At 34.1% G+C, this 12,436-nt stretch overlaps 2 protein-coding genes across 2 annotated transcripts; both read right to left on the bottom strand.

Annotated features, from left to right (window-relative positions):
* Window positions 1–1,453: 1,453 nt before the first annotated feature.
* On the bottom strand, window positions 1,454–4,795 carry LOC123542442 (uncharacterized). Its single transcript, XM_053531938.1, has 2 exons — window positions 4,238–4,795; window positions 1,454–2,782 (listed from the first exon to the last, which is right to left on the bottom strand). The coding sequence occupies exons 1-2, from the start codon at window positions 4,605–4,607 to the stop codon at window positions 2,442–2,444; spliced, it is 711 nt and encodes a 236-aa protein (XP_053387913.1). The 5' UTR covers window positions 4,608–4,795; the 3' UTR covers window positions 1,454–2,441.
* Window positions 4,796–6,760: 1,965 nt separating this feature from the next.
* Window positions 6,761–12,436, bottom strand: LOC123543097 (uncharacterized). Its single transcript, XM_053531700.1, has 2 exons — window positions 11,917–12,436; window positions 6,761–7,357 (listed from the first exon to the last, which is right to left on the bottom strand). Exons 1-2 carry the CDS (start codon window positions 12,362–12,364, stop codon window positions 6,969–6,971), a joined length of 837 nt encoding a protein of 278 aa, XP_053387675.1. The 5' UTR covers window positions 12,365–12,436; the 3' UTR covers window positions 6,761–6,968.

A 12,436-nucleotide genomic window follows, 5' to 3' on the forward strand; every position in this document is an offset into this window, starting at 1 on the left:
TGGGATATGCAAACTTATTATCAATATGATTAAGTTATTGAATTGTGTATTGGAGATTTTTCATCCATTTTGGCTTTCGATTTCCATCCTTAATAATGTAGGAATTATTTTTTTTCCAACGTTGATATTTTTATATTCTGTGAGCTTGAAGAACATTAGTTTACAAGACAAGAGAAGAAAGAAACACAAGTCAGCGAACTCGTTTTAATTTTATAGGGCATTTTCTTCACCCGTTGTTTAAGCAATTCTTAAAGTTTATAAAATTGAAAAAAATGGTGGTGCTTTAACATATAATATCCTACTTAATGTTATAGGGATTTCAAATCTTACAGGTTCATATGAATACAAGGTGATGTCAGTATAATATAAGCATAAATGTCACTAACAAATCTAGCTCATTTTACATGTTGACATAAGTACCCCTATAGAAAGAAACGTATTTAGATTTACGAAAGAAATTCTGATGTTAAGATTTTCAAAATAGTTTGCAGCTTTAAGGACACACAAAAATGCTTCAAAATGGAAAGTAAGAAGTTGGGGTCACCGTGCATCGAAGAGATTTATTAAGAAAAATTATTAAAAATTGTGAATTTTGATAATTGTGTTCTTTCTGATTTATATTTTCTAGATAATATAAAGTGCTATCTTGAAAACTTTCTTTTCAATTATTGCTGAATATTATATGTATCATTCAAGAAAATATCAAAACCAAATTTGATCTACTTTAATAGATATTGGAAATTACCTACCCCTACCCAATTGTAAATTTTACGTCAATTATAGACAAATGGCAGCCAGAAATAAGGGTGTTTTTTTCACAAAAAGTAGAATCTGTTTGGTTTAATGGTACATTATTAGCCATATTTTAACAATTTAGCATTAATATTCGGCAAAACGTTTATTAGAAAGCAATATTCGAAAAAATATTTTTCAAAATGGCGGATATCCTGAAAAAATGTAATTCTTACGATTCTGAATTGTAATCAAATACACTTATTGAATCACTTGCATGTCAATAATCAAAATTTTTACTTGTGATAAGAACAAGTAGTTTTATTACATGATATTTCAAGTTCATTTTCACAGTTTCACGTTTAAGTATTAGACTTATTATTGGCAATCGTGTGTTGATTATAGACCTGTCATTATATAAGTAGGCCTGAAATGTTCTACGTTAAATATCTAGCCGTTAAAGCGCATTTTAATCTCTGTGCGTAAATTCACAGATAGGAATAAGTAAATTATCCTAAAAAGCAACATAACAGTAAAATATGTTGCCCTAACCTTTCTAGACAAAAGTCCTGTTCGTCCGGAGCGTTTAGATACATAGATATTTATTTAAGAAATTCATTTAAATCGTTTGCATACTGTCACAGTCTATAGTCAAAGTTTTAGATACCTGTAATTGGCTGTAATTAAACAACATTACTTTCTTGTAATCCAAGTTTGTTAAAAAAAAATCCAATGTTCCAAAAATGCTTGCTCCTCCAAAATATATTTCAGAATAACAAAACAGGAATACATTATTGTTGTACAGATAAATTTCATGTGAAAAACTGATGTTGAATTTTTCTAATAATTGTTGACATTTAACCTTTCCCACAAGACTGTGTAATCGTTAATAAGACGTTTCTAATGGCAATGATGACTTTTTTATGTACATCAATATATAGTGGCACATTTCTGCCATGTCGTGCTGTTGTTTTGGTTGCTCCATTAGAAAGACAATAAACTACGCAATAAATCATTTCTGTAGTCTTGACTGCGCCTAATACCCCAACCCCTCCTACCCCCGTCCCCGGCAGTACGATGGGTCACAACAATGTAGCATTATGTCATATTGTCGTGCAAACTAATTTGTCTTGTCCTCTTGTTGTCGCGTGGAGCTGCCACCAGCACAAGACATCCATAACATGATAGATTGCAATTTTGTCATGTTCTCGCCAGCATGTTAGCTTTTTTGTTGTTGTTGTTGTTGTTTGTTTTTTTTGGTTCCACACCGTTTCTAAACAGTATTTTAGTTATTTAACGTCAGGCAGTTAACCTAACCAGTGTTCTTTGATTCTGTACAAGTTTTAGCCTGTTCTCTGCAAGAAACTGACACCTTCCCCACATTAATCAAAGGTGGAGGACAAATGATTTCAGACACAATGTTTTTTAATCAAATCGTCAAGGAGAACATACGCTCCGAGGATCAAACTATTGAGCTAAGCGGGCGGATCGTCATATTATTTACAAAATAGGCGCTTGTACAATTAATTTAAGTCTTTGTTGTTTTTATCAAAATCAATCTAAATACAAACATACAGTACAGACATCATCCTTCTTGAGTTTTTTTTTATATTTTTACTGCTAGAAAGTTCGCGGCCAGATGATGTTAACCTACTGGACTGAGAAGAAATCCGGTAAAGCTGGTTTCCGGTTGGAGAAGGTCTGGAAGATTACAGCCACTTATATATATGTGATCGCCTACATATAACTGATAAAGAAAATAATTCGCTCCTGAAGAATAGAAATGTCCACCAGCTGCAACTGTAGCAGCAAATACACTGATATTGTCCGGTCTTGTAGACTCTACACTTCACAGATCCCTCAATTTCATTTGCGTTTACTATTGAAAAGGTTAGAATGTAAAGCCCCGAATGTTTGCAATCAAACATTCCCGTGGTCATGTTGAAAACATTGAAGTCGTTGTAGAATATACCGCCGAACTTGACCGGAGTAGTACCAGAGCCGCTTTTTCTGTCCGGATAGTAAACAGAAAACCCATGTCTTTTCATAGCTGTAAAAGTAAAGACATTTTCAATAGTTTTATATATATAAGATTTATGTTTGGCTCCGGTCGCCCGCGACCAGTTTAGCCATGTGACATGAAGCAGTGGTCCAGTTGTGGATTTTTATCTGCGATGTTGGCCAAACAGACACACAATACATATTGTTATAGACAAATCTTCAGTACAGCGCAGGAAGAATACGTATGTACTGCAATATGTACTTTAACGAACATAACAATTCCTTTATGTGCCCCTAATTCACTTTATAAATTTGTAATTTGCATTTAGTAAATTGAGTTATTGTTTGAATTTTGAACCTTCAGCAATACTTTTCCGAGACATTTTCTTTTTGTTGTGGCTACCTTTTGCAATGCATGGCTCTATGGGTGGTCTGTGCCTCTTACCTTTCACTTTTAATGATATAAATGTGGTTTGTTCACTTAATCGTTCCATATAAAATTTTCTACACAAGTGTATTATATCTTACATATTACTTGATAAATTGAAAATATAAATCTGTCTCAAATGCAACAAGAACAACAGTTATACTATTAGATTGATTAGACATTTAGCAACAACATACCAGCATCATAATTATGTCTATTGTTAGCTAATTGCAACAACAAGATTATACAGGTATATATATCTCTATCATGAGAAACAGTAGTGATTTATGGTAAATGTAGTTATACGTATTTAATTATTTAAGAAATAATATATACCTCATCCAGTGATTTGTCGTTGAATCAATCATAGTTTGGAGTCCAGATGCGAAGGAATTATATCACGTGGGTGCAGCCCGAGTGATATAATTCCTTCGCATCTGAACGACAAACAATGATTTATTCAAGAGCAAATCACTAAATGAGATATATTTTCCGATTCTAACACGTCACCAAGGATTTTTAAGTAAATCCTTGACGACATTCATTACGTATTTGCCCGTTTTCAATTGGTTTCTTTCCCAGCGCACCGCTATGCCGTTTGACGCCATGACGTAATAATTGTTACGTCAGAACAGTGATTTGTTGTATAAATATTCACTGTTTTCTGCCCTCTTTGTTTAATAGGAATATGAATCGGATCGTGTTAGAATAAATTATTAATCTATCTATTCATATGTTGTATCTTAAAGTTTCACTTAAGAGTATGGCATATATAACAAGTGTAATCAAACCTCTTGTAACCTACCTGTGTCCGATATACATGTAGTTAAAATTCTGCTTCTCAAAGATAACACTTCTCCTTAGAGTACGTTATCTAGTAGCCTGGGTTCCAGGTCTGTCGATTTTTCATGTGTTTCTGTTCTGCAAATCGACAATCAGAAACTAAACGAGCCAGTAACAGCAACATGCTCATGTATATGTAATAGCGCGTATGTTATGACAAAGCAAAAATATTAACGCCTGAATCCCAGGCTAGCCATCTAGTTGCTGTGTATCAATAATTAAAAAGTAACTTACCTCTAATGGAATTTAAGGAATTATTTGCATTCTGCAGCTGGCCGTTTATTTTCGATATGTTTTCCACAAGAGTTCTATTAAGTTGTGTTGCTTCTTCATGATGTATTTTGTCTTCTAACTTCAAACTTGACAAGATGTCCGTAATATTTTCTACGTCAGTTTTGATACTATTGAGTGTTTGCAGACTGGCAAAGCTTTTATCCGCAGTAATGTTGTCAATTTCAAGTCTAAGGTCATTACAAACTGTTTTCATTTGTTGCAGTTCATTTCTTTCTTTTTCTAACTCATTACTTACTGCTGTATTAAACAGATGCATCTGAGTTATTTTATTTTCAGCATCATTTAGTCTGGCCTCTAGCTTTAATCGCATTCTTTTTTCCTCCACAATCAATGCCACTAAATCACGGAAACTATCTTCAACGGTAGCATGTTGCCCATTAAGTGTAGATGTCTGGTTAAATCCAAAGTCCTGAATCAAAAATGCAGCTGTGTACCCTAGTACAATTACTAGAATAGCTAATTTAGGAATATCAGAGGCGTGAAATGAAGAAAGAAGTTATTTTGTTTTGTTTTCTGGTTATTAATACTTTTAAGACAGAATCTAGTTTGATATTATATTCCCATAATTTTAACCTAACATAACCAAATTTATCTCTAGACTTACCGGTAAGTAAACAATTAGGTTTTAGATATGCTGTAAAAACAAAACTCTTGAACTTTGTACTATCCTGTAAAGTGGATATGAATATGGAAAACCATGTGAGCCTCCAAAATTGTTTTGAGATATGTAGATATGTATCCAGTTCCTCACCATGGTAAAATGAGGAACCTCGCCATGGTAAAATGAGGAACCTCGCCATGGTAAAATGAGGAACCTCGCCATGGTGAAATGAGGAAGAGTTATTATTTAATTTTCGCTAGGGGGCGTGAGTCAATATAATTTTCTACATTGTTGAAGGGGTTTTAGTTTGAGGGAGCTGCGGTCGTTCTTGAAGTGTAACGTTACGCCTTGTGATTTAAAGAAGACAGGTTACAGGGAAAACGTTGTCAAGGAACTCCCCGTATGTGTTTTTGTAACATCATCGATCCAGAATTCTGATTCTGACAAAGCATGTTAGAATAATAATTTGTAGACTGTCCTCACTATCCTTTACTTCTGACATAACTGTCGCAACTAAAAATATCCATAAAGGACAAAAACTAACCCGATATCATATGGAATATATCGGATCAGAACGTGATATATCGGATCATCAAGTGACGTCTCCTTTCCAAATTAAATACATGAAACCATTTAATTCAATAAATACGAAAACTATTTTAACTTTAATGCAGTTAATGAGTTTGTGCCACAGGGGAGTACATACTTTAAAAGTTATTTTTTTTGAATGAAAACAGTATTCGAACAACTTTCTGTGGAAAGTTTGTTATCCTATTTAAGAGAGACATGCATCTTTATAACGTCTGATCATGAAATATTTTTATTTCACATGAGTATTCATTATTATAATTGCTGTTTACATCAGTTTACTGATATTTTCAACACCGTATGTTTTTACCATCTTTACATATTAATGATTTTAGCAATTTTATTTTCAGTCATCAAGGCTACAATTTGCCGTTTCGTGCCGATTCACCATAAAAATTCAACACATTCACTCACTAAATCATGCTCTGTCGCTGTAACAATTCGTTTTATACAGCCTGGCAGGTAGAGAAACGAACTTGAGCTAAGCGGTATTGTCAATGAATATTAAACTGCGGTGTTCAGTTTTGTCCATTCTTCATATATGTTTGCATCTTGTTTGTAAATTCTATGTATTATTATACTTTGATTCGTTTTGCGTATGTACATACATTTATGCATACTTTTATGTAGTCTTTAATGACACTTTATATCTTGACATTGGATTTAGTTACATTTATATTTCAGTGAATATATAATAAAAACAATATCTTGGATATTTACATATTCTGAATTTATCAAAATGGTTAGATACTATGCTTAAATCCTACATATTATAGCCAGTCATGCTATGTCGACATATACATAATATGAATTCGATTTGAATAATAATATTTTACAAAGATATTACACAACAGTGAGCTTGGACACCGCAACGATGAGCTTTGTGCAAATGGATTGAATTAAGACATTTCATGATTACTAAAGCATCATTGCTTAGTAACTAAAACAAAGAATAAAATACTGTAAATCATTTCATTTTCCCACAGTTAAAACATACCGAGGGGACATCCATGACTGATTTGTTAAAGCCGTTCAGTTCGTGGCGGGGCGCCATAACGAGGGATTGGAACAAGAACAAAAGAGGTAAACGTCATTCTGTCATTCTGGTGATGCATCAGAACGACAGCACGAGACAACGACAAATGTGAAAACGTCGTTCTTTCGTTATGGCGGGGGCACCAGAACGACAGAACGATACTGGCAGAAATCAATCCCTTGTCCCTTGCGACATTTGGCGGGACGGCATTTGTCATTGTGTCGTTGCGACAGAATGAAATAGTGAAATAACACATATGGGCTATCACACTTTTAACATTTTAAGTATTTTCTTTTGCGTTTATTTGTTCTAAAAATAGCATTGTGCACTTGATTAAGTTACAAAAATAAATAAAAAATGTAAATATAATTCCGGTGAAATTAAAAACAAAATAACAGTTTATACAAATAATGACTATTCTATCTGAATACATTCGTTTTCTTTTCTTAATTTGTTGGATCAACAAGAAATCCAGTGAAACTTGTTTCAGCAGTCATTGACTCTTGGGCGTTACATCCGCTGATATATACCTTATCTCCTGTATGTAACTGGTACAATATTGAATTTGTTGCGGATGCGTATGCATAATATGATACACTAACAGCATATGTGTATACATAAGGACGTCGATACCCATTCTTGATAATATAACAATATGCAGAACGTTCTGATGATATAAAAAGGGTAAAATAGTAAAGTCCCGGTTGTTTGCAAACGAACATTCCTGAGGTCGCATTGTATGCATTATGGTCGTTGTATTCTTCATTTGTGAACTTTAGCGGGTCAGAATCAGCAGATGTATTGGGAGTATTAACTGAAAATCCAACACTTCCACCTGAAATATTAAAACATATGGCTAATCAAATTAAAAATGCATACATTTAGTAAGTTAATCATTTAGGAGTAAGGGACGCAAAGCTAACGATATACGAAGGATATTCTAAATGTTTTGATACAAGCCTCATTTAAAATTACGTCATATCATACAGCTGTATCATACACATTTATAGAGGTACATATGTGGTACATTCGAATGTACTGGGTTGTTTTTTTTTTTTTGTCACTGTACAGCTGTGAAAAGTATATAACCTGCGTATTAGTTTCATATTCTATCAATTGCTTTTACAGATTTACAGGCATTGCAAATAGATTATGTTTCATACAAAATTAGGCAGAATGTTAAACAGTTAACAATTTGGTTTTAAGGTATGACCCATGTAATAGTGTACCTCCTTTTGAAGAGTATTCATTTCCTTGAATAAACCGACTTTGATTTCCTTAGGTTCAAGCCCCACTGGGACCTACTTGTCACCTTATATTCCTTTTTTTTCTAGTATTGTCTTTACTTTTTAAGACTAAATATTGATTTATTGTAGAAAACTGAAAATTTTTCATTTTAATAAGTGACTTATTGCTGTTCAAAGTGAATTCATCTCTGAAATAGAAGGGGCCAGAGTTAGACATCTTTAAATCTACTGGGTTACACGCGGTGGCAATTCTCTATTTTGCCTTTACTCTTTAGATTACATATTGTTGAAGAAAGGTAAGTAGGGTTTATTTCTGCCCCAAGGTTACTTTTGAATGAAGTGATCAGAATTTAAAACAGTCCAACAGGACTCGACTTTAATTTTTCAATGTTGGTGTTACAATTCCGTCTCATTAGATCATTTTACTTGAGGCACCCTAGAGAAAAATGATATTTAGTTTTAGTTTTTGTTTTATAATTGCTTACCAATAGTTTGACGTTTCTTTTATCAATGGCGATCACTTTAAAATCTGTCTCTACTTGAGCTTCAGGAAATATCATGAACTATACAAAGTTTATAAAAAAAGCGGCACGGTAAAAGTTGTTTAAATTTTGCAAACAAGTCTCTCACTAGATACATTATATTTCTATAACATTGTTTCGAACAAAATATTCACAGTTAGGTGGGTCATACCTTAATTAGTCCCCTACTGGTTGAAAACCAGTTTCGGGGACTATAGGAATGCACTTTTCCGTCCGTCATTTCTGTCCAATAGTCTTTCCGTCCGTCAGCAATTTCGTGTCCGGTCCATAACTCTGTCATTCATGAAGGAATTTTAATAATATTTGTCACAAATGTTCCCCATGATAAGACGACGTGTCATGCGCAAGACCCGGATCCCTAGCTTAAAGGTCAAGGTCACAATTGGAGGTCAAAATCAACAGCTTATTTTTTGTACGCCCGTCCGCATTTTCGTGTCCGATCCATTACTCTGCCATTCATGAAATGATTTTAATATTACTTGGCACAAATGTTTCCCATGATGAGAAAACGAGTCATGCGCAAGACCCAAACCCTGGCTTAAACCCCCAACTGGGATATAAAAGCAGGCAGATGGCACTGGGGCAGGTTTCTACATAAAATATGCATGGTAAACATTATAGAACCCTTTTTTGAAATCCTGAAAAAACTACTGAATGAAAAAAAATTAAAACATGCACATTTATACTTTGATATGTATCATTTCTATTGGTGCATTTAATTTTTTCAAAATTTCAAGAAAGAATACTTTCAAAAATTTGAATTTCCCGGGAGGGTCTTAGAGGTCATAACCTCAGAGAGCAGAGAAATATTAACAGAATAAGCACGTGGCTTTGTTTATCAACAAAAAGACTGCAGCAGAAGATTATTCACAACATTCACAGTCACCTCTGTTTACCTGCTTTTTATCACATTTGTGTTTATCTCAGAAAATGATTTACACTTATTATGTGCATGAAGTGAATAAAGACGTATTATATAACTAGTACATGTAGTACACAAGTGTTTATTTACTGAAGCTTGTGTTGGATAAATAAGTTGTAATTTGACTGTTCTGTTTCCATAGTAACTATTTTCCATTTTCCCCACTCAATGCATTATTTTCAATTGAATTTGGGAATAATCTGGTATAATGAAAGTCCAGTTGCAAAGTGCCACAAACTTATCAGTAAAATTTGATGCCATGAATGTGTATTGTTTTGACAGTCCTCCCTAATTGCCTATTATCTTGACTTTCTTGGTAATTAATTCATTGACTGAAACAGGCCTCCAAAAATACCACCAAATTTTCATTTCATGTCTTGACACTGTGTTTCGCAGTCCTAGTGTTACATTCATCTTGATTAATTTGGATTTAATTAAATGATTTCTCAAACGAAACAACATATCAAATGAGAATAACTTTTGCTTTGTTGACTGGAATGATAACATTGATAGGGAATCTACTTCCTATAGAACAATGTCTTATAAAAGAAATCCCACAAAACTTATCAAGTATCTGTGAAGAAAAGAAAAACTAGTGATTTTAAAAAAAATATTTACAAAAATTGGATTAATAACTTTTACAACTGAAAACAGCAAGTAAGTTGCATGCTCTTCTGTATTTTGAAAGATCGTCTGCTACAAGCTACCTGTGTTTACAATGGTTATTTTTAGCTACTGCTTCTGAGTAACAAAATGTAGCTCCTCCCACTATTTTCTGTCTGCCCCGGTAGGAAATGTTGGGGGTTTAAAGGTCAAAGTCACAATTGGAGGTCAAGGGTCAACAGGGCTTTTTTCCTGTCCGGTCCATAACTCTGCCATCCATGAAGGGATTTTATCATCACATGGAACAAATATACCTCATAATAAGACGATGTGTCATGCACAACTTTCAGACCTCTAGCTTAAAGGTCAAGGTCACACTTGGCAGTCAAATGATTACATGACATGAACAGGGTCTGTTTTGTGTCCGGTCCATAACTCTGTCATTCATTAAGGGATTTTAATATTACTTGGCACAAATATTTCCCATGATGAGACAACGTGTCATGCGCAAAACCCGGACCCTAGCTTAAAGGTCAAGATCACAATTTTAGGTCAAATCTCAACAGGGTTTTTTTCCTGTCCGGTTAATAACTCTGTCATCCATGAAGGGATTACAATATTACTTGGCATAAATGTTCCCCATGATGAGAAGACGTGTCATGTGCAACACCAAGAACCTTAAAATCAAAGTCAAACTTTGAGATCAAAGGTCAATAGGATTGTTTTTGTCCGGTCTATAACTTTGTCATGCAAAACAGGATTAAAATATCAGTTGACACAAATATTCCCCTGGATGAGACAATGTGTCATGCGCAGAATCCGTGCCCTTAGCTGAAAGATCAAGGTCAAGCTTGGAAGTCAAAGGTCAAAAGGGCTTTTATTTCCTGTCCAGTCTGTAACTCAACAATCCTTAAAGGGCTTTTAAAGGCGTATGCTAGAATTCCCTGTATATGAGAGGGGCGAAAACGTCATTTTTGGGGGAAATGCCGTTTTCAAGGGCAGATAACTCTTTTTCGATACCGGTGACCTATGATTTTTATTGCATTTTTTTGTTTCGTAGATGATTGTCCTTCAGTATCCAAAGTTTGAAGAAATTCTGTTATTGGGAAAATTTTCGCACCAAATTCTAGCATACGTCCTTAATATTATCTGGCACAAATTTCACCACCATGAGACAGAGCAGAAACAGGACTAAGGTCAAAGTCACACGTAGAGGTCATAGGTCAGATCAAAGAATGACTTTGTCCGGAAAATTTCCCTTCATGTGTGGAGGGATTTTGATGTAACTTGGCACAAATGTTCACCACCATGAGATGGATTGTCTTGCGCAAGAACCAGGTCACTAGGTCTAAGGTCAAGGTCAAACTTAGAGGTCAAATTCAAAAATGACTGTCCGGAGCATTTCTTCTTCATAAATGAAAGGGTTTTGATGTAACTTGGACCACATGTTCACCACCATGAGGCACCCTTGTTTTTTAGAATTATTTCCCTTTGTTTTTACTATTAATAGCTTATATTGTAATATTTTATTTTATTGGCTATAGGGAAAAGTTTAGACCACTGTTCTGTGATACAACATGCATGTTACATCCAATTTCCAAGTGTATTTTGACTTATCTCTTCCTGGTAAAGAATTATGTGTGGACTTATATTATATAGAATTTTATTATGTGTTTAGGATTAACTTCCCTTTGTTGTTATATAAATGACAATAGAGGAAATTAAGTGCCTTCCAGATGGGGACTTTGTATTGCATGGCAATACTTCATACACTTGTTTTATGTTGATGTGACTTAAATGTTGGTCAGCACGGAAAAAAAGAAGTCAAAAATTCACAATAGTAATCATTTACACTGATAATGCAGACCAATAAAAATATAGTTTTATGTTTAATTTTTATAGAATCAAAACTTAATTTTTTTATACTTTTAAGTATTCGACCAAGTAATGTTTGAGGTCTAAGTAAGTATACATTGTCTACTAACTACGTGTAACAAAACAGTTCCTACAGAACTGCAGTGTACAGTCATATTATATGGTAAATGATAAAATAGACCCAGTTTTGTTTTGTAACCCTTACCTTGAACAGATTTCAAAGTACCGTTTTTTATTTGCATCAGCCATTCTTTGCTCATTACCGTCTCCGAAAGCGTTCTGTTCAGTTGACTTGTTTCATCTTTGAGCTCTCTTATAACATCTAGATGGGAAGAAACATTTTGGATTTGCCTGATGTTATGCTGCTCCATCTTGTTTATTTTATTTTCAGCAGTTTGAAGTCTTTCTTCGAGTTGGAATCGAAGTCTCTTTTCCTCAGCTATCAATGTCATTAAATCCCGAATGCTTTCCTCTACGGACGAATTTTGCCCAATCGGTGACTGTGAAGAGGTATAGTTGTATTTGAAGTATAGAATCAAAAATGCCGATGCACAACCAAGTGTAATTAATAAAACTGTTAGTTTAGGCATATTTTCTTGCCAAAATGACGAAAACTTTTTAATATCTTTGTCCGTAACAGATGTAACTTGCATGTTTTACTAAGTAGTCTGGTTTAAAAATCCTGATGTTAACTTTTATCTACTTTATATACTTGTATGTGTGTG

This window comes from Mercenaria mercenaria, chromosome 19 (genome assembly GCF_021730395.1).
Source record: "Mercenaria mercenaria strain notata chromosome 19, MADL_Memer_1, whole genome shotgun sequence".
Lineage (NCBI taxonomy): Eukaryota > Metazoa > Mollusca > Bivalvia > Venerida > Veneridae > Mercenaria > Mercenaria mercenaria.

Excerpts from the sequence above, each read along its gene's own strand:
- LOC123543097 (XM_053531700.1), bottom strand. The coding sequence starts at position 12,364 with ATGCAAGTTACATCTGTTACGGACAAAGATATTAAAAAGTTTTCGTCA. Across the intron at positions 7,358-11,916 it reads TACTTTGAAATCTGTTCAAG|GTGGAAGTGTTGGATTTTCA; the intron begins GTAAGGGTTACA and ends TTAATATTTCAG.
- LOC123542442 (XM_053531938.1), bottom strand. The coding sequence starts at position 4,607 with ATGCGATTAAAGCTAGAGGCCAGACTAAATGATGCTGAAAATAAAATA. Across the intron at positions 2,783-4,237 it reads TTCCTTAAATTCCATTAGAG|CTATGAAAAGACATGGGTTT; the intron begins GTAAGTTACTTT and ends TTACTTTTACAG.